This window comes from Macaca fascicularis, chromosome X (assembly GCF_037993035.2).
Source record: "Macaca fascicularis isolate 582-1 chromosome X, T2T-MFA8v1.1".
NCBI classification, from domain to species: domain Eukaryota; kingdom Metazoa; phylum Chordata; class Mammalia; order Primates; family Cercopithecidae; genus Macaca; species Macaca fascicularis.
Genome location: NC_088395.1, coordinates 93,320,775 through 93,343,918, shown reverse-complemented (window position 1 = coordinate 93,343,918; position 23,144 = coordinate 93,320,775). Strand labels below are relative to the sequence as shown.

Sequence of the window (23,144 nt, the reverse complement as noted above, 5' to 3'; positions counted from 1 at the left end):
AGTCATGACACATCAAAAGGATAATATATAATGATCAAGTGTGTTTTATGCTAGGAATGTAAGGATGAATCTACATATACAAATCAATAAATGTCATAATCTCAGGATTATGTGGAAAACTACCCCCATGATTCAATTACCTCTACCTGGTCCTGCCCTTGACACTGGGGAATTATTACTATTCATGGTGAGATTTGGGTGGGGACACAGAACCAAACGTTATTACTGGGACTCCACTTTGGGATGCCAAGTTGAAAGAAGGGCTTGAGGTCAGGAATTCAAGGCCAGCTTAGGCAACATAGTAAGACGCCCACCTCTACAAAAATAAAAATAAAAAATAAGGAAACACATTAGCCAGGCACGGTGGAAAATGCCAGTAGACCCAGTTACTCCAGAGACTGAGGTAGGAGAATCACTTGAGCCCAGGAGCTTGCAGCTGCAGTGAGCTATAATTGTACCACTGCTCTCCAACTTGAGTGAGAAAGCAAAATGCTGTCTTTAAATAAAGAAATACACAAATACATAAATAAATACATAAATAGGATATATTACACAATCCAAATTAAAAACAAAAATCATATAATCATCTCAACACATGCAGAAAATGCGTTTAATAAAAATCCAACTTCCCTTCATGATAAAAGACCTCAATGAAATAAGGAGCCATAAAAGGAAAATACCTCAAAACAATAAGAACCATTATGACAAACCCACAACCAATATCATACTGAATGGAGAAAAGTTGAAAGTATTCTAAGAACTGGAACAAGACAAAGATGCCTGTTCTCACCAGTCTGATTCAACATAATACTGGAGTCCCAGTAATAAGGTTTGGCTCTGTGTCCCCACCCAAATCTCACCTTGAATAGTAATAATCTCCAAGTGTCAAGGGCAGGACAAGGTGGAAGTAATTGAATCATGGGGGTAGTTTCCCTCATGCTGTTCTCGTGATAGTGAGTGAGTCTCAGGATATCTGAAAGTTTTATAAGCTTTGGGCATTCATTTCCACTGCTGGCAGTCTTTCTCTCTCCTCCTGCCTTGTGAAGAGGTGCTTTCTGCCATGATTGTAAGTTTCCTGAGGCCTCCTCAGTCATGCAGAACTGTGAGTCAATTAAACCTATTTTCTTTATAAATTACTCAGTCTCATAGCATCATGAGAATGAATTAATACAGTAAATTGTACTGAGATAGTAGGGCACTGCTGTAAACATACCCAAACATGTGGAAGCAACTTTGGAACTAGCTGGGTAACAGACGGAGATTGGAACAGCTTGGAGGGCTTAGAAGAAGACAGAAAGATGTAATAACGTTTGGAACTTTCTAGAGACTCGTTGAATGGGTTTGACCAAAATGCTGACAGTTACATGCACAATGAAGTCCAGGCTGAGGTGGTCTTAGATGGAGATAAAAAACGTGTTGGGAACTAGAATAAAGGTGACTCTTGCTATGCTTTAGCAAAGAGATTGGCAGCATTTTGCCCCTACCCTAGAGATCTGCAGAGCTTTGAACTTGAGAGAGATGATTTAGGGTATCTGGCGGAAGAAATTTCTAAGTAGCAAAGCATTCAAGAGGAAGCAGAGCACAAAACTTTGGAAAATTTGAAGGCTGATGATGCAATAGAAAACTCCCATTTTCTGGAGAGGAATTGAAGCCAGCTGCATAAATTTGCATAAGTAATGAGGAGCCAAGTGCTAATCACCAAGACAAAGGGGAAAATGCCTCCAGGCCAAGTAAGAGAGCTTCCCATCACAGGCTTGGATGCCTACCAGGGGGAATTGGTTTCCTGGGCAGGGTTCAGGGCCCCCCTGCTGTGTGCAGCCTAGGGACTTGGTGCCCTTTGTCCCAGCTGCTCGGCTAAAAGGGGCCAATATACAGCTCAGGTAATTGTTTCAGGGGGTGCAAACCCCAAGCCCTGGTGGTTTCCATGTGGTGTTAGGCCTGCAGGTGTGCAGAAGACAAGAATTGAGGTTCAGGGACCTCTGCCTAGATTTCAGAGGATGTATGGAAACCCTTGGATATCCAGCAGAAGTTTGCTGTGGAGACACAGTCCACAAGGAGAATCTCTGCTAGGGCAGTACAGAAGGAAAATGCAGCATGTGAGCCCCCACACGGAGTCCCCACTGGGACACTGCCTAGTGGAACATTGAGAAGAGGGCCACTGTCTTCCAGACCATGGAATGCTAGATCCACCAACAGCTTTCATCGTGTGCCTGGAAAAGCCACAGACACTCAACACCATCTTGTGAAGGAAGTCGGGAGGGGGCTGTACCCTGCGAAGCCACAGGGGCAGAGCTGCCCAAGGCCATGGGAGGCCACCTTTTGCATCAGCATGACCTGGATGTGAGACATGGAGTCAAAGAATATTATTAGGGAACTTTAAGGTTTAACGACTGCCCTGTTGGATTGCAGACTTGCATAGGGTCTGTGTCTCCTTTGTTTTGGCAGAATTTCTCCCATTTGGAATGGCTGTATTTACCCAATGCCTGTCCCTCATTGTATTTAGGAAGTAACTAACTTGCTTTTGATTTTAGAGACTCATAGGCAAAAGGAAATTGCCTTGAGTCCTTTCTCAGATGAAACTTTGGACTTCGACTTTTGGGTTAATGCTGGGATGCATTAAGATTTGGGGAGACTAGGCCAAGCGCAGTGGCTCAGGCCTGTAACTCCAGCACTTTGGGAGGCCAAGGCGGGCGGATCACAAGATCAGGAGATCAAGACCATCCCGGATAACATGGTGAAACCCCGTCTCTACTAAAAATACAAAAAATTAGCCGGGCGTGGTGGCGGGCGCCTGTAGTCCCAGCTACTTGGGAGGCTGAGGCAGGAGAATGACATGAACCTGGGAGGCGGAGCTTGCAGTGAGCCAAGATCGCATCACTGCACTCCAGCCTGGGCAACAGATGGAAACTCCATCTCAAAAAAAAAAAAAAAAGATTTGCGGGGACTACTGAAAGGGTATGATTGTGTTTGGAAATGTGAGGACATGAGATTTTGGAGGGGGCATAGGTGGAATGATATGATTTGCCTCTGTGTCCCCACCAAAATCTCACCTCGAATTGTTATAACCCCCACATGTCAAGGGCAGGACCAGGTAGAGGTAATTGAATCATGGGGGGTGGTTTCCTCCATGCTGTTATTGCGAAAGAGTGAGTCTCATGAGATCTGATGATTTTATAAATGTCTGGCATTTCCCCTGTTGGCAGTCATTCTTTCTCCTGCTGCCATGTGAAGAGTTGCCTCCTGCCATGGTTGTAAGTTTTCCTGAGGCATCCCCAGCCATGTGGAGCTGTGAGTCAATTAAACATCTTTTTTTAATAAATTACCCAGTCTCAGGTATTTCTTCATAGCAGCTTGAGAATGAACCAATATACCCCAGCCAGAGCAATCACGCAAAATAAACAAATAAAAGGCATCCAAACAGAAAAGGGGAAGTCAAATTTTCGCGGTTCACTGATGACATGACCTACATCTAGAAAGCCTCAGTCTCCACCAAATATCTTTTGAATTTGAGAAATTAATTTAGTAAAGTGTGAAGATCCCTTTACAAAAATTGGTAGCATTTCTACATACCAATAATGATCCAGCAGATAATCAAATAAAGACGGCAATCCCATTTACAACAGCTAGTAAAGAATAAACTAAGAATAATTTTAGCCAAAGAGGTAAAAGATATCTACAAGGAAAACTACAAAACACTGGTGAAAGTAATTGTAGATGCCAAAAACAAATGGAAAAATATCCCTTGCTCTTGGATTAAAAAAACTAACATCATTAAAATTACCATACTATTCAAAGCAATCTACAGATTTAATGCAATCCCTTAAAAAAATCATTTTTCACAGAAATAGAAAATACTATCCTCAAAATCATATGGAACTAAAAAGGAGCCCGAATAGCCAAATAAATACTAAGCAAAAAGAATAAGGCTGGAGGCATCTCATTACTGACTTCAAATTATACTATAAGGCTACAGTAACCAAAGCAGCATGGTACTGATATAAAAATAGACACATATATCAAGGGAACAAAATAGGGAACACAGAAATAAAGCCAGGTACTCAGAGCCAACTCTTTTGTGACAAAATCAACAGGAATATACACTGGGGAAATGACATCCTTTTCAACAAATGGTGCTGGGAAAATTTGACTGTCATACACAGAAGAATGAAATTGGACCATTATCTTTCAGCAAATTCAAAAGTCAACTCAAGATGGATTAAACCCTTAAATGAAAGACATGAAATTATAAAAGTACTGTAAAAATACCTAAGGAAAATTATCCTGGACATTGGTCTAGGCAAAATATTTATGAATAAGATGTAAAAAGCATAGGCAATAAAAACAAAAATAGACAAATGGGACTTAATTAAACTAAAAATCTTCTGCACAGCAAAAGAAATAATCAAGATTGAACAGGCAACCTACAGAATGGGAGATAATATTTGCAAATAATGCATGTGACAGGGGATTAGTAAACAGAATTTAGAAGGGACTTAAACAACTCAAAATGAAAACTCCAAATAATCCCAGTACAAAGTGGGCAAAGGACATGAATAAACATACAAATGACTAACGGGCATATGAAAATGCTCAACGTCACTAATCATCAGGGATACGCAAATTAAAACCACAATGGGATATCATTTTACATGAGTCAGAATGGCTATTTTTCAAAAGACAAGAAATAACAAATGTTTGTGAGGATTTTTAAAAAGATAAAAAATAACAAATGTTTGTGAGGAGAAAACGTAATGCTTATACACTGTTGGTAGAAATGTAAATTAGTACATTCACTATGACAGTAGGGAGATTTCTCAAGGAACTATAAATAGAACTGCCATTCAATCCAACAATCCCACTATTGGGTATCTACCCAAAGGAAAATAACTCACTATATCAAAAAGATATCTACACTCATATGTTTATCGTAGTACTATTCACAACAGCAATGATATGGGATCAACCTAAGTGTCTGTCAACAGATGATATGATAAAGAAAAACTGCAAGATATATATATATATATGCATATATATATCTTGCATATATATATATATATGAATATATATCTTGCACATTTTTAGGATCATAGTATTCCATTTATATATATATATATATTCCAAATAGTATTCATATATATATATAAAATATATATATTATATATAAAAAAAGGCACATATCACCGCCACTGCTCCCAGGTTTGCTTTTTAATATAATTTCGCCATTTGTTTTTGTTGTCATATTTTCTTAATAGCCATACAGTTTCAAAATCATGGGAAATTTATCCTAACAGGCATATTTGCCTAACAGGCAAATTTATCCTACATTTCATGGGTAATTTTCTTCTCAAAGACAACTCTAAGTTTACACTCCGATCAAATATTTTAATAACAGAGCTCTCATTAGTTAGGATAGACTAACCCATTATCAAATTCCTATCTATCTATCTACATAGATAGATAGATAGATAGATAGATAGATAGATAGAGAGACAGATAGGTAGATAGATACAATATATATACACGTATATATATATGTGTATATATATATATAAATGGAATACTATTTAGCCATAAGAAAGAATGAAATTTATCTTTTGCAGCAACATGGATGAAAATGGAGGCCATTATCTTAAGCATAACAAGTCAGACACAGAAAGACAAATACCATATATTCTCACTTATAAGTGGGAACTAAATAATGTGTACACAGGAGTGTAAAGTATGGAATGATAGACAATGGAAAGGTGAGGGGATGGAATAGGGTGCATGATGAGAGATTACTCACTGGGTACAATGTACATTATTTGGGTAATGGATACCCAAAAAGCCCTTCTTCCACCACCGTGCAATCTATGCATATGACAAAATATATTTCTCATAGATTTGTACAGAAATAGAAATTTTTATCAGCGTGTTTTAATTAAATATATCTATCTTAACTTACTTTAGTCAAAATAACGACATGAAAGTAGATGCATTTCTCTTTAGCATAAAATGGTTTCTATGTATTTGTGTATTTGGCAGGACATAAATAAGCATGTGATCTAATTTCACCTGTTAAAAAGTTGTATAAAATTGTTTGTGACAATGCCAACTTTCTTTTTTAAAAGGTTGCATATGAAATAGACTAATAAACCCTAAACAAAATGTCAGTTATATTGCTGTAATAGGTAAAAAAAAAAAAAAAAAAAAAAAAAACACAAAAACAAAACAAAACAAAAAAAACAATATTTGGATTAAGAAGATAATTATCTTTTCCATTTCCAGGACCATAATTATGAACCACATTTCCATGTGCCTCTTGACGCAAATTATTCACAAAGCTAACTGAAGTCTCAAACATTCAAACGAAATACAGCTAATTAAATGTGGTACTTATGAAAACCAACCAATGTACTTTTGAAGAGTCATAAGCATGCCTCTATTAAGAGTACTCTTCCATCATTCCAAAGCCAGTATGACAATACAATTACTTTGAAGTGCTTTTGTTTGTTTGTTTTAGAGAAGGAGCCTCACAATGTTGCCCGGGCTGATCTTGAGCCCCTGGTTTCAAGTGATCTTCCTCTCTTTAGGCTCCTAAGTAGCTGGGACTACAGGCACATGTCACTGCCACTGCTCCCAGGTTTGTTAATATAATTTCACAATTTGTTTGTGTTGTCATATTTTCTTAATAGCCATCCAGTTTCAAAATCATGGGAAATTTATCCCACATTTCATGGGTAATTTTCTTCTCAAAGACAACCCTAAGTCCAAGTTTACACTCCCGTCAAATATTTTAATAACAGAGCTCCCATTAGCTAGGATAGACTAACTCATTATCAACCACAAGCTTTATTTTTACCTTTAATTTTTTTTATTGATTCAGGGGTACAAGTGCAGTTTTGTTGCCAGGGTATTTGTGTAGTGGTGAAGTCTGCAACCAGCCTCTACAGGAAGCATACTGCCAGTTGGTGTTATAAATATATAGATGAAGCTTTATAAAAATGATCAATTTTTCTGTTCCTTTCTTACAAAGGTTATGCTTAAAATTTTCTTCAGTGCTTTAGAAGGCTCCCAAATTACAAGCTAATTTTAAAATGAAACAAGTATGTTCAAAATGTCACATTTCCTCTGCCTTCATTTCTTTCACCTCCATGCCTATCTATTATAATCATATCAATATTGCAAGGCTCAGTTGAAATCCATTAACTATAATACCTTCCCAGATCCCTGCCTCCTCTCTTCTAAAAGGTAGGTATAATCACTCCTTCCTCTAAATTCCTGTAATACTTGGTGGTTCTCTTATGTTATCCACCATAGTCTGTCTTGTTGGTTATAAGTTAAGTGGGTACTTGTTTGTCTCACATTTATGTTTGGGAGCTCCTGAAAGTCAAGGTGTATATCGTACTTATAAATTTCCCATATTGCTCAATTCCCTGACATGTAATTATTAAGGGTGTAATATTTGTTGAGTAAGTGGAGGAATAAAAGAGGGAATCAATGGGTTTCTGTGATTAACTAAAATCTTGGGATACTATGTACCCGTATATCACCTCTTCACAAGAAGAAAAAGCATTCAAAAGCCTAGTTCATATGACAATTGAAAAGAGAGCAGAAAAGCCATATCCCAAACTAAGAGGAAAAAGAAGGGGTAGCTACAAAATATCCTTTGTGTTTCATTATCCCATGCCCATAAACTTGAAAAAAAAGTATTCTAACATCATAACGTTAATGCAATAAGTTATCATAAATAGTGTTAATGTTTTGCAGGTCTTTACATATATTTTACTCATATTATCTCTGGACAGCCCATGAAATAAGCAGCATAGATTATTAACTATGACCTTCATTTTACAGTTGAGGAAACATGTTCAGGAGGGCTGTCATGCCCAAGTTCATTCAGCTAAGTTGCAAATCAGAATTGGAACCCAAAACTGTCTGACTATAAGTCCTGTATGGTATATCATACCTCATAACTGTCCCTGAAACTCCAAAAAGATGCACAGTGTTTACTTTGTTTCACCCCAGCAATGGGAGTGGTTTTTGCACACTCTTCTACTCTGTCATTAGTCTGCCCATGCCTCCCACACACTGTGCACATGACTGCAAGACAGGAAACAGAATTAAAAGTGAGATCTGTGGCCATGGAATGAAAACAAACAAACAACAACAAACCTGGAAGGCCTAGTCACAAACTAAGTCCATCAATACTGTATGCTAACTAACTGAATCAATGAGCTGAGTGACTACTGAAGATCCAGTGGGATTGTTAATATTTTATCTAAATTTGCATGTAATTGACACCTTTGTCCTTTTCTAAATCATGATTCTTACCTTTATAACAGAGGTACCAGCTCTGGAGAGTGGACTGTGAATCTGTGCTGCAGCAGCCATGTTGGCAATAGTATTGAGATGGTTCATCTGATTCATTGCCATGGCAACTGATGCAGGAGGTAAGCTGACTGGAAGCAGGGGATGAGGCATCATCATAAATGGCAGATCCAGTCCTAAAAGAGACAGTGCATATTAAACTTGTTACATTATGATTATCTGAAATAGTTTGTTAAAAAGTATCTGAATTCATTCTTAGTTTTCTTATAAAAACAATTTTTATTATATGCTAGTGTCACCTTGTGCCATTAATAGCACCTGTGGTATTTTATATTGTTTAATAATTTTAAAAATCTTCCTGTATCCACATGTTTAATTATAAATATGCTTTGTTCTTGCTTTTACTCCCCAAATATTGATAAGATGCAAAATTTTTACCCATAAAACAAACACAAATCTTTAAGCCAAACATCATTGCATTTCAAAAAATAAGAACTTTCTTCTTAATCATTACAACCATTTTGTAACATCATAACAATAATGCATTGATGTGTTGATAGTTGACAGCTTTATAATTTCTTTAAGAGACTTAACAGAGGTGCTGGTAAGGCAGGATGTAGATTCTCTAAGCTTCAGAACTATAGAAGAAAACAGACTCGAAGTATGTTATACCCTTTTAGATATAAATCTCTAAAATGAATGCTTATATTAATATCTTTAATTTAAAGTCTTTGTGAATAAATAATAACTCTCCTATCAAAATAAAAACCTATTTTCCAGTTTAATAAGAAATACTTAATAACAAATATTATTGAGTCATTTCAGGAATTTCATTTTTTTTCTTATGCAAGTTGAAATAATTTTCACACATTTGAAATATCTGAAAGAACATCTCTCAATTATTATCCACATTCAACTTCTGGTAGCCACAGGTATGCCATCATGTAAAAGGTAACATTAAAATCATTGTCTACTTATCCCTTAATAGGCTGAAATTTGTAGGAGGAAAGGAGTTTGAGCAGAGTCTACTAAAATTTAGTTTGGCTTTATGGATGTGAATGTGACTGTGAGCAAATCATAGCACTTATTATAAACAATTACCTCTACAGTAATCTTGCCTAATTTTTGACAGAAGCCCAGAAATCAGTAGTCTTTAACGGATGTTCTAAAACATCCCGGTCTATAATTTTTCTAAATTATCACAGACTACAGAAATTCTATGGTGGACAGCATTTACGTTGATTCTGCACACAAGTATTAAGTATTAATAATGTCCTTTTTTTTCTCTTGGTAATCGCTTCACATTTCCTTGCTTCCCTTATCACAACAGAAAAAGAACATCAGCGAATCTATAGAAAGTATATTAAAAAGCTCCCTAAATCTCATTCCTCAAACCAAAGTGGCAGTAATACAAACACTTAAAACACACATTTTTAGGACAAAGATTTTCTTGCATTCTATGGCTTCATTTTCTTAACAGTGTGTTTCACAGAGTAGTTTTTAATTTTAATAAAGTCCAATTTTAAGGGGAGCTAGAAGGAAGAAGCAGTGTTAAATTACTTGAGGTCCATCTCCTGATTTCACTTATAATGGTTGATCTAAAACTGTTAACAAGAAAGTACAAAGGCAGCACAAGCAGTGGAATACATTTCCAGGTAGGTAAGGTCTCATACAACACTCAAGTGATCATCACAATGAAAGCAATTCCTCAGTAAAGAAAACATTAGCCACCAGTGTTTCTGATAAAGATAGTCACAAAATGCACTGTTACCAGAATTACACAAGGATAAAACCTAACCTAGAAACTTAAATTCTGTGTGGAACTCAGGAAAGAAAACATTCTCTGTACTCCCTATCTGACTCCATATCCCAGAGTCAGAAACTATTTTAAACTTTTCTCCTATCCGTGTGCACTTACAGCTCACTATCTCTAAATCCTTTTTAGGAACAACCTTCTAAACCAAACTTTCGAGCTCTGAAATATTTTTGTTGCCATTATTAATTTATCAATGAAGCCTCAAAACAACTCTTACAATATTGAATTCAAAGTGGCCTTTTCCACTCACTTGTGATTATTTTTACTTTTTAATAGTTAAAAATTTTATTATACATTGACAAATTACAATTGCATATACTTATGGAATACAAAGTGATCCTATTATATATATGTGTACACACACATATATACACATATACATATACACACACACAATGTGGGATAACTAAATAATGCTAATTAATATATCCATCGCCTCAAACACTTGTCATTCTGGAGAACATTATGCTAAGCAAAATAAGCCAGGCACAGAAAGACAAATGCTGTGTAATCTCATTTGTATGTGCAACTCACTCCCTTTAAAACTAAAAGCATATTTTCAGTTAGCCTTCTAAAATTACTTAGGTACATATGCATTTTTATCATCTAGCTTATGCTATAATGATATTTTATAATATATATTAAACTAATCACTGTTTATCTTTCTCCTGAAACCTTCACATTATGTTCAACATAATAACGACAATCAATGACCTAAGTAGGTTTCTATATAAGGCTATCATTTACTGCAAGCCCAAGGTAATTATACAATTCAGTCCTTCTTTGTGTACACTGCTTCAGTCACAAATTGATCAAACTTAGATGAAAAGTAGCCATCAGTGCTCCTATTTACTATTCAAATGCTCAAATAAGCTTTTGTTCAACTTACAGTTCCCTTAACAGTGTAATAATCTTTCCTCATTCTCCAGAGATTTTCAGTATCACCTAGGCACCATCTGGCAATAATAGGAAATATGCCTACCTAAAGTCCAATTGAAATGCAAACTAAATGCAAACTACAAAAAGAATTTAACAGCCCATTGGCAGTTTTAAAATCTAATTCATCAAACATTTCAAATGACCATGAAAGGCTTAAAACTCATATTTTGAAATCATGACCTGCAATAACTGTCAATTGACTGTAATGCCCTAGACTTTACCCCAAGCTAGTACTTACATTACAGGCCAATATAACAGTGACCACATATGAGTTCTCCATGCCAAGCTTATGCAAATACTGAATTATGAAAGTCAAACTTTTTCTGAAACTGAACACATATAATTAAAAACCATCAGTAGTACACACCACACCTGCAATCTGGCTCACTTAGTCACATGCTAGATATACAGGTAGCCTTTTAATAGCATGGTAATAAAGACAAATCTTTTTAAAAAATCACCAAAATGGGTTATCTCTTTTCCTATTGACTTCACAGACATTATGCAAGTTACTATAAGAATAATTCTTCTTTTTAATTTAAATTTTTTAAATTATTTATTTATTTATTTATTTTTAAAAATATGACAGATTCTCGCTCTGTCATCCAGGCTGGAGTGCAGTGGCATGATCTCGGCTCACTGCAACCTCTGCCTCCTGGGCTCAAGCGATTCTCCTGCCTCAGCCTCCCAAGTAGCTGGCATTACAGGCATGTGCCACCACGCCCAGCTAATTTTTGTATTTTTAGTACAGATGGAGTTTCATCATGTTGGCCAAGCTGGTCTCGAACTCCTGACCTCAAGTGATCGGCCCACCTCGGTCTCACAAAGTGCTGGGATTCCAGCAGTGAGCCACAGAGTCGGGCCTGTAAGAATAATTTCTAATGCATCTTGGTATTTCAGCAGCTCCTACAATTCTTATATAAGTGCATAGCACCACCTCCTTCTAGCTATGAAAGGTACAAACTTTAGTAATCCTCTGTCTATCTAAATCTCACATTGATTTGATTTCTAAGTCACGTTGACTTCTGTAATATTTTGTCATTTCTACGGTGACTACCAGGCATTAATCCCTTGATAGAAGTACCCTATCTTCCCAATCTGTCTTCCTGTGGTTTTTCATTTGCCTTTCCACTCCCTTTTTAAGACTTCCAGTGACCACTTACTGCTACCAGAATAAAATACAAGCATTTTTATTTCATCCAAAATTACCTTTCTGGTTGTAATGTTTCATTATATTCCTCTCTGTATGCTGTACTCTAGCCCCACCGGACTATTTACATCTACAGTTTGAATTCATGTTAGCCTTCACTCATGTTAATGCTTCTCTCTGGAATCTGCCTTCCTAACCCAATTGATTTGCCTATGTAAATATCCCTTCCCTTTAAAAAATAAATAGACTAGTTTTAGAGCAGTCTTAGATTAATAAAACACATTAGCAGAAGTTACAGAGAATTTTCTTATACCTCCACTCTGCCATCACACAGTTGGTCCTCATATTAATATCGTGTAATAATCTGTTGTATCTCTACATTTGAAAAATCAATATTGATGTATTAACCACAGTCCATAGTTTATAGCAGAGGTCACTTGTTTTATCCCTCCCCCCAACCTCTGGCAATCACTGATCTTTTTAGGCTCTATAGATTTGCCTTTACCCAAATGCTAGCTAGTTAGAATCACACACTATTTAGCCTTTTCAGACTGATTTGTTTCACTTAGCAATTTGCACTTAAGGTTCACCCAAGTCTTTTCAAGGTTTGATAGCTCATTTGTATTTATTGCTAAATATGTTTCCATAGTACATATATACCACAGTTGGTTTATGCATTCACCTATTAAGGCATATCTTGGTTGTTTCTAATTTTTAGCAATTATGAATAAAGTTACTATAAACTTTGGTGTATAGGTTTTTGTGTGAACTTAAGTTCTTCATTGATTTGTATAAATATAGGACTATGTTTACTTTAGTTTAAAAAATGCCCAAAATGTCTTCCAAAGTCATTATAGTATTTTGCATTTCCATGAACAACAAACGGAAAGTTCCTGTTGCTCCAAATCTTTGTGTGCAATTGAAGTTGACAATTTTGGATGTTAGCTATTTCCACAGGTGTTTATGGGTATCTCCTAGTTGTTTTAATTTGCAATTCCCTAGTGACATATTATATTCAACATGTTTTCATATGCTTATTATCCATCTGTGTCTTAATTAATGAGATGTCTGTTTAGGTCTTTTGTCCACTTTTTAATTTGGTTGCTTATTTCTTATTGTTGAGATTAAAGTTTCTTTGTATATCTATCAGTCCTTTATCATATATGAGTTGTGCAAAGACTTTTCCTATTCTTTTGTTTGTCTTTTCATTCTCTTAACAGTGGGCTTCATGGAATGGTTTTTAAGTTTAATGAAATCCAACTTATTAGTTTATTTTAAGGTTTATGGTCTTGATATTGTATCTAAAACCTCATTGCCAAACCCAAGATCACCCAGCTTTTCTCTGATGTTATCTGCTAATAGATTCAGAGTTTTGCAATTGCAATTTACATTTAGGCCTATGATGCTCTTGAGTTAATTTTTGTAAAGAACAGATGGTCTGTCTGTGTCTAGGTTCATTCTTTGCATGTGATATCCCAGTTGTTCCACTGTAATTTGTAGAAAAATGCTATGATCTTTCTATTGAATTGCCTTTGCTCCTCCATCAAATACCAATTGACTATATTTGTGTGGATCTATTTCTAGGCTCTCTATTCTGTTCTATTAACATTAATCTATTTGTCAGTTCTTTTGCCAAAATCACACTATTATGATTACTGTAACTTTATAGTAAATAATGAAGTATGGTAGTGTCAGTCCACTGCATTTTTTTTTTGTTCAATACTTTCCTGGCTATTTTGGTTCTTTTAATTTCCATATAAATGTTGGAATCACTATGTGAGTATCCACAAAACAATTTCCTTGGATTTTGATTGGGAATATATTAAATCTACAGATCAAGTTGGGAAGAACTGCTGTTCTAAGGATATTGAGTCTTCCTATCCATGAACATAGGATACCTCTCCATTTATTTACATATTCCCGGATTTTTTCATCAGAGTTCTGTAGTAGTCATTCTAGTAATCTTATATCTATATCTATCTATCTATCTAGCTAGCTAGCTAGCTAGCTATGTTTATACTTAAGTACTTAAATTATTGCTGCTAATTTAAACAATTTTGTGTTTTTATTTGTATAAATTTAAGAGGTACAAGTGCAGTTTTGTTACATGGATACATTGTGTAGTGGTGAAGTCTAGACTTCCACTTATAAGTTTTTGACTTTCTGTTTCAGAGTTATTTCACTTAAGATGTGTTTTTAACTTCAAATTGCAACTGTTCATTGTTGGTATACAAGAAAGCAGTTGATTTTTTACATTAATTTTGTACCTGCAACCTTACTATAATCTCTTATCAGTTCTATGAGACTTTTTTGTAAAATCTTTTTAAATTTTACACAGATAATCATGTCATCTTTGAACCAATACAATTTTTTCTTCCCTAATTTGTATAAATTTTTGTTTCATTTTCTTGTCATTTTTCACTATCTAAGGCCTCCAGTACAATGATGAATAGAAGTGATAAGAGGGAACATCCTTCCCTTATTTTCAATCTTAGGGGAAAAGCACCTAGTTTTTCACCATTGAGTAAGATGTCAGCAGTAGGTTTTTGTAGATGTTCTTTAACTAGTTGAGGCAGTTCTCCTCTATTCCTATTTTTTTCTAAGAGTTTTTATTATGAATGTGTATTGTATTTTCTCAAAAACTTTTTCTGCATCTACTTTTAGTATCATATTATTTTTTTTCTCTAGCCTACTGATGTTACAGATTACATCAACTGATTTTCCAATGTTGAGCTACCTTTACACACGTGGAATAAATTCCACTTGGTAATGGTGTGTAATTTTTTGTTTTGTTTAGTTTTGTTTTTTTGAGACAGAGTCTCACTCTATCACCAGGCTGGAGTGCAGTGGTGCGATCTCGGCTCATTGCAACCTCCGTCTCCCTGGTTCAAGTGATTCTCCTGCTTCAGCCTCCCTAGTAGCTGAGACTACAGGCACACACCACTGCACATAGCTAATTTTTGTACTTTTAGTAGAGACGGGGTTTCACCATGTTGGCCAGGATGGTCTTGATCTTTTGACCTCATGATTCGCCTGCCTCAGCCTCCCAAAGTGCTGGGATTACAGGCATTGGCCAACGTGCCCGGCCGGTGTGTAATTTTTCCTATACATTGTTAACTTTAATGTACTATTTTGTTTTCAGGATTTTTGCATTATGTTCATCAGAGACACTGGTCTATAGTTTCCCTTTCTTACATTGTCTTTCTCTGATATTTTGGTATTTGGTTAATTTTGATCTCATAGAATGAGGTAGAAAGTATTCCCACTGCTTTTATCTTCTGGAAGGTATTGCAGATAATTGGTATATTTTCTTCTTTAAATGTTTGGTAGACTTTACCTTTGAACCCATTTGAACATGGTGCTTTCTGTTGTGGAAGGGTTTTAATTATAGATTCTATTTCTGTAATAAGTATAGGCTTTTTCAGATTATTTGTTGCTTCTTGTGTGAGTATTGGTAGATTGTAGTTTATAAAAAATTAGCTAATTTCTTCCAAGTTATCAAATTTGTGGGTATAGAGTTGTTGAGTATTGCTATATTATCATTTTAATGTCATAGTATAAATAGTGATGGCCTCTATTTTCTGATAATAGTAATTTGCATCTTCTCTCTTTTTGTTAGTTAGTCTGCCTAGGGGTTTATGAATTTCATTTGTCTTGTCAATGAACCAGCTTTTGGTTTCATTGATTTTCTCTGTTGATATTCTGTTTTCAATTTCATTCATTTCTATTCTAATAATTATTATTTATTTTCTTCTGCTTTAGATTTTTTATCTTTTTATTTTCCTAAAGTGGTAGCTTTGATTACTGATTTTATCTCTTTATCCTTTTTAATATATTAATTAATTCAATGCTATTTATTTCCCTCTAAGCACTGCTTTTGCTACATCCTATGAATTTTGATAAATTATATTTTCATTGTCATTTGCTTTAAAATACTTTTGAATTTTTCTTGGGGGTTCTTTTTTTGACTTGTGTGGTATTTATAAGTGTACTGTTTAATCTCTAAGTATTTTTTTATTTTACAGCTGTCTTTCTGTTATTGGCTTCTCGTTTAATTCCATTATGACTGAGGGTATACTTTGATTTCTATTCTCTTAAATGTGTTAAAGTGTATTTTATGGACCAGAATATGTCCTATCTTGGTGAATGTTCCACATGAATTTAAGAGGAATTTAAAATTTTTATTAAAATTTTTAATGTTTTAAAAATCAAACCGTTAAAACTTTTAATGTTCTTTAGTGTTTGCCTTAGAGTTTTCAATATATATTTACAATTAGTCTTATTCCATTTACAAATACCACTATACTACTTCAGGGGTAGTACAAATGCCTTATAACAGAGTATTCTCAGTTCTCAATTCCTCCTTTCAGTCCTTTATAACATTGCTGTCACTTATTTCACTCATCCACAAGTATAATGACCCAATACATTCTTTTTAAAATTACTTTTTCTTGTTATTGTTCGTATTTCAATAGCTTTGCGTGTACAAGTAACTTTTGGTTAAATGGATGAATTGCATAGTGTGAAATCTGAGATTTTAGTGCACCTGTAGCCTGAGAAGTGTACACTGTGCCCATAATGTAGTTTTTTTGGTCCCTCACCCAGCTCCCACACTCCTCCCTTCTGATTCTGCAACGTCCATGTACCACTCTGTATTTCTTTGCATACACATAGCTTAAATCCCACTTATAAGTGAGAATATACAACACTTGGTTTTCTGCTCCTGAGTTACTTCACTTAGAATAATGACCTTCAGCTCCATCCAAATGACTGCAAAAGATATTAATTTCTTCTTTTTGTGGCTGAGTTGTATTCCATGGTGTATACATATAACACTTTATTTTTATCTACTCATCTGTTGAGGAACACTTAGGTTGATTCCATATGTTTACAATTGTGAATTGTGCTACGGTAAGCATACAAGTGCAGGTGTCTTTCTGATATAATGACTTCTTTTCCTTTGGATAGACACAGAGTAGAGGGATTGCTGGATTGAATGACAGATCTACTTTTAGTTCTTTGAGAAATCGCCATATGGTTTTCTATAGGGGCTGTACTAAATTACATTCCCATCAACAGTGTCCCGTCAACAGTGTCTAAAAGGAACAGTGCTCCTTTTTCATTACATCCAGGCCAGCATCTATATATTTTTTTTAAATGTTTAATAATATCCATTCCGGCAGGGGTAAGGTAGCATCTCATTGTGGTTTCAATTTGCATTTTCCTATTGATTAGGGATGTTGAGCATTTTCTCTTGGCCATTTGTATATCTTTTTTTCTTATTTCTTATTTCCACAAGTTTTTGGACAACAGGTGACATTTGGTTACACGATTAAGTTCTTTTTTGGTAATTTCTGAGATTTGGGTGCACCCATCAACTAAGCAGTATACACTGGACCCAATTTATAGTCTTTTATCCCTCTCCCACCTGCTATATTATCCCCCGAGTCCCCAAAGTCCATTGTATCATTCTTATGCCTTTGCATCCTCATAGCTTACCTCCCACCTTTGAGTGGGAACACACAATGTTTGGTTTTCCATTCCTGAGTTACTTCACTTAGAAGAATAATCTCCAGTTCCATCTAGGCTGCTGTGGATGCAATTAATTTGTTCCTTTATATGGCTGAGTAGTATTCCATTATATATATCACATATATATCATACATACAATTTCTTCATCCACTTGTTGATTGATGAGTATTTGGGCTGGTTCCATATTTTTGCAATTGTGAATTGTGGCTATAAAAGTGCGTGTTTTTTTTTTGTGTGTGTAATTACTTCTTTTCCTCTGGATACATACCCAGTAGCAGGATTGCTGGATCAAATGGTAGTTCTACTTTTAGTTCTTTAAGGAATCTCCACACTGTTTTCCATAGTGGTTGTACTAGTTTACATTCCCACCAGCAATGTAGAAGTGTTCCATTTTCACTGCATACACACCAACATCTGTTATGTTTTGATTTATTGATTATGGCCATTCTTGCAGGAGTAAGGTGATATCACACTGTGGTTTTGATTTGCATTTCCTGTATATCTTCTTTTGATAAGTGTCTACTAATGTCACTTGCCCACATTTTTGATGTTATTGTTTTTGTCTTGTTGATTTCTTTGAGTTCTTTGTAGATTCTGGATATTAGTCCTTTGTTAGATGCAGAGTTTGCAAGCATTTTCTGCCATTCTGTGAATTGGCTGTTACTCTGAAGATTATTACCTTTGCTGTGCAGTAGCTTTTTTTTGTTTTGTTTAATGAGGCCCCATTTATTTATTTATTTTTATTATATCTGCTTTTTGGGTCTTAATCACAAATTCTTTGTCTAGACCAATGTTTAGAAGAGTTTTTTCTAGGTTTTCTTCTAGAATTTTTATTAATCGAGGTCTTAGATTTAAGTCTTTAATCCATCTCTAGTTTATTTTTGTATATGGTGAAAGACAGAGATCTAGTTTCATTCTTCTATATATGGTTATCCAATTTTCCAAGCACCATTTGTTGAATAGGGTGTCCTTTCCCCAATTTATGCTTTTGGATGCTTTGTCAAAGATCAGCTTTATTTCTGGATTCTCTATTCTGTTCCATTTGTCTATATGTCTATATTCATATAAGTACCATTCTGTTTTGGTTTTGGTTACTATATCCTTGTAGTATAATTAGAAATCCAGCAATGTGATAACTCTCCAGCTTTGTTCATTTTGTTTAAGATTGCTTTGGCTATTTAGGCCAATTTTTTTCTTCCATATGAATTTTATAATAGTTTTTTTATTAATTATTTAAATGAACGGCATTTGTATTTTGATAGAAATTGTAATGAGTCTGTAGATGGCTTTGGGCAGTATGGCCATTTTAACAATACTGATTCTTCCAATCCATGAGCATGGAATGTTTTTCCATTTGTTTGTGTCATCTATTATTTCTTTCAGGAGTGTTTTGTAGTTCTCCTTATACAGATCTTTCGACTCATTGGTAGATGTATTCCTAGATATTTTACATTTTTGTGACTATTGTAAATGGGATTGCATTCTTGATTTGGCTCTCATTCTTGATTTGAATCTTATTGGTATATAGAAATGCTACAATTTTATGTATGTTGATTTTGTATCCTGAAACAGTACTGAAGTCATTTAACATATCTTGAAATCCTTTGATAGCATCTATAGGACTTTCTACTTATACGATCATATTGCCAGTGAAGATAGATGTTTTAACGTTCTCTTTTCCTATTTGTGTGTCCTTTCTTTCTTTCTCTGGCCTGATTGGTCTGGCTAGGACTTCCAGCACTATGTTGTACAGGAGTGGTAAAAATGGGCAACCTTCTCTTGTTCCAGTTCTTATGGGGATAATGCCACCAGTGTATGCCCTTCCAGTATGATGCTGACTGTTGGTTTGTCATAGATGGCTTTTATAATTTTAATTATGTTCCTTCAATGTCTAATTTGTTGAGGGTTTTTATAATAAAGGAATGTTTGATTTTATTGAATGTTTTTCTGTATTTATTGAGATGATCATATGCTTTAGGTTTTAAATTATGTTTAGGTGGTGAATCACGTTTCTGGACTTGAGTACATTGACCCATCGCTGTATTACTGGGATGAAACCCACTTGATCATGGTGTATTATCTTTTTGATGTGTTGTTGAATTTGGTTTGCTTGTACTTTATTGAGGATTTTTTTCATCTAGGTTCATCAGGGATAGTGGTCTATAGTTATCTTTTTTTGGTTATGTGCTTTCCTTGCTTGGGTAACAAGGTGATGCTGGCTTCATAGAATGAGTTGGAGGGTATTTTCTCTCAATATTTTGGAACAGTTTCAGTAGGATTGGTATCACTTCTTTGAAGGTCCAGTGAATTTGGCTTTAAATCCATCTAGTCCTGGGCTCTTGTTTCTTTGGCAATTTTTAAATTACTGATTCAATCTCACTGCCTATTATTGATCTGTTGAGGATTTCTAGTTCTTCCTGATTCAAGCTAAGAGGTTTGTATGTTTCCAGGAATTCAACCATTTCCTCTAGGTTTTCTAGTTTGTGTGCATAGAGGTGGTCATAGTAGTCTCAAAAAATCTTGAATTTCTGTGGTGTTGGTTGTAATAGCTCCATTTTTATTTCTAAGTGAGCTTATTTGAATCATCTCTCTTATTTTCTTGATTAATCTACCTAATGTTCTATTGATTTTGTATCTTTTCACAGAACTAACTTTTTTAAAATTGATCTTTTTTTCATAGATTTTGTTTCCATTTTATTTAGTTCTGCTCTAATCCTTGTTATTTCTTTTCTTCTGCTAGCTTTGGGTTTGGTTTGGGCTAGTTGCTCTAGTTCCTTGAGATGTGATGTTAGGTTGTTAATTTGTGACCTTTCAGATTTTTCAATGTAAGCGTTTAGTAACATAAACCTTCCTCTTGGCACTGTTTACTTTTTTCTATATTCCAGCTGTTTTAATAACTTGTGTCACTATTATCATTCATTTTGAATACTTTTTAAATTTCCATCTTGATTTTATTGTTAAACCAAAAATCTTTCAAGAGCAGACTGTTTAATTTCCATGCTCTTCTATAGTGTTGAGGGTTCCTTTGGCAGTTGATTTCTAGTTTTATTCCACTGTGGCCTGAGAAGATATTTCATCTAACTTTGATTTTTTAAAAATGTATTGAGACTTTTTTAAGTTTTATTTTAGGTTCAGGTGTATATGTGCAGATTTGTTATACAAGTAAACTGTGTGTCATGTGGGTTTGTTGTATAGACTATTTCCTCATACAAGTAATAAGCATAGTACCCAATAGTATTTTTTTCTGATCATCTCCCTCCTTCCACCCTGCACCCTCCATTAGGCCCAAGTGTCTGTTATTTTCCTCTTTGTGTCCATGTGTTCTCATGGTTTAGCTTCCACTTTTGAGTGAGAATAAGTGGTATTTGGTTTTCTGTTCCTGCATTAGTTTCTTAGGGTAATGGCCTCCAGCTCCATCCATGCTGCTGCAGAGAACATGACCTAATTCTGTTTTATGGCTGTGTAGTATTCCATGGTGTATATGTACAACACTTCCTTTATCCAATCTACTGTTGATGGGCATTTGGGTTAATTTCATGATGTAGAATTATGTCATCTGCGATTAGGGATAGTTTGACATCCTCTCTTCCTTTTTGGATGCCTTTGATTTCTTTCCCCTGTCTGATTGCTCTGGCCAGGAGTTTCAGTACTATGTTGAATAAGAGTGGTGAGATAAGGCATCCTTGTCTTGTGCTGGTTTTCAAGGGTGATGCTTCCAACTTTTGCCAGTTCAGTGTGATGTTGGCTGTGGGTTTGTCAGAGACGGCTCTTATTATTTTGCAGTAGCTCCTTCAATGCCTAGTTTACTGAGGGTTTTTAACATGAAGGGATCTTGAATTTTACCAAAAACCTTTCGTGCATCTATTGAGACAGCCATGTGGTTTTTGTTTTTACTTCTGTTTATATGATGAATCACATGTATTTATTTGCATATGTTGAAACAACCTTGGATGCCAGGGATAAAGCATACTTGATCATAGTGGATTAGCTTTTTATGTGTTGCTCAATTTGGTTTGCTAGTATTTTCTTGAAGATTTTTCCATCTGTGTTCATCAAGGATATTGTCCTGATGACAATACCTTTTCCTTTTTACCTTTTACTGTTTTTGGTGTGCATCTGCAAGGATTTGGTATCAGGATGATCCTGGCCTCATAGAACAAGTTAGAAAGGTCCCTCCTCCTCAATTTTGGGGAATATTTTCTGTATAAATGGTACCAGCCCTTCTTTGTACATCTAATATAATTAAGCTGTGAATCCATCTAGTCCCTGGCTTTTCTTGTTTGGTAGATTTTTTATTATTGCTTCAATTTTGGAACTCATTATTGGTCTGTTCAGATATTCAATTTCTTTTTTGTTCAGTCTTGGGAGGTTGTATATTTTCAGGAATATATCAATTTCTTCTAGATTTTCTAGTTTGTGTGCATAGAGGTATTTATAGTAAGTCTCTGAGAATTTTTTGTATTCTGTGGGTTAGTGGTAATGTCCCCTTTGTCATTTGTAATTGTGTTTATTTGGATTTTCTGTCTTTTGTGTCTTTATTAGTCTAGCTAGTAATCTATGTATCTTATTAATTTTTTCAAAGAACAAAATCATGGATTCCTTTATTTTTTTTACTGTGGTTAGATCAAAAAAGAAAAAAGAGCATTACATAATAATAAAGGGTTTAATTCACCAAGAAGACCTAACTACCCTAAATAAATATGCACCCAACAGAGGAGCACCCAGATCCATAAAGCAAGTTCTTAGAGAACTATGATGAAATTTGGATTTACACACAATAATAGTGAGAGACTTCAACATTACACTAACAGTATTGGACAAATCACCAAAGCATAAAATAACAAAGATATTCAAGACCTGAACTCACAATTGACCAAATGGGCCTAATACACATTTACAGAACTCTCCAACCAAAGACAATAGAATGCACATTCTTCTCATCTGCACATGGCACATACTCTAAAATTGATCACATAATCAAATATTTAAAAACTCAGAAAATTGGGAAAAAAATAAATCATACTAAAATCTACCACATAATCAAACATAAAACAATCTTCAGCAAATTGAAAAAAGTGAAATTATACCAGCCACACTTGGACAGCACAATAGTAAAAATAGAAATCAATACTAACAAATTCAATCATATAATTACATGGAAATTACACAACATGCTCCCAAATGACTTTTGGGTAAATAGTAAAATTAAGGCAGAAATCAAGAAATTCTTTGAGACTAATGAGACCAAAGATAGTACATATGACAATCTTTGGGACACAGCTAAGTCAGTGTTAGTATTGAAGTTTATAGCATTGTATGCCTACACCAAATAGTTAGAAGGATCTCAAATTAACAACCTATTCTCACAACTAGAGAAAATGGAGAGGCATGAGCAAA

General features: G+C 35.0%; 1 protein-coding gene across 8 annotated transcripts in view; it reads right to left on the bottom strand.

Annotated features, from left to right (window-relative positions):
• DACH2 (dachshund family transcription factor 2) overlaps positions 1 to 23,144 on the bottom strand; it is a 691,333-nt gene that overhangs the window by 114,823 nt on the left and 553,366 nt on the right. For all 8 annotated transcript variants that reach the window (XM_015444057.3, XM_015444056.3, XM_074029434.1 and 5 more), the window contains one exon: positions 8,314 to 8,486. In XM_015444057.3, coding sequence (XP_015299543.1) covers positions 8,314 to 8,486 — 173 coding nt within the window. The remainder of the gene's footprint in view (positions 1 to 8,313; positions 8,487 to 23,144) is intronic.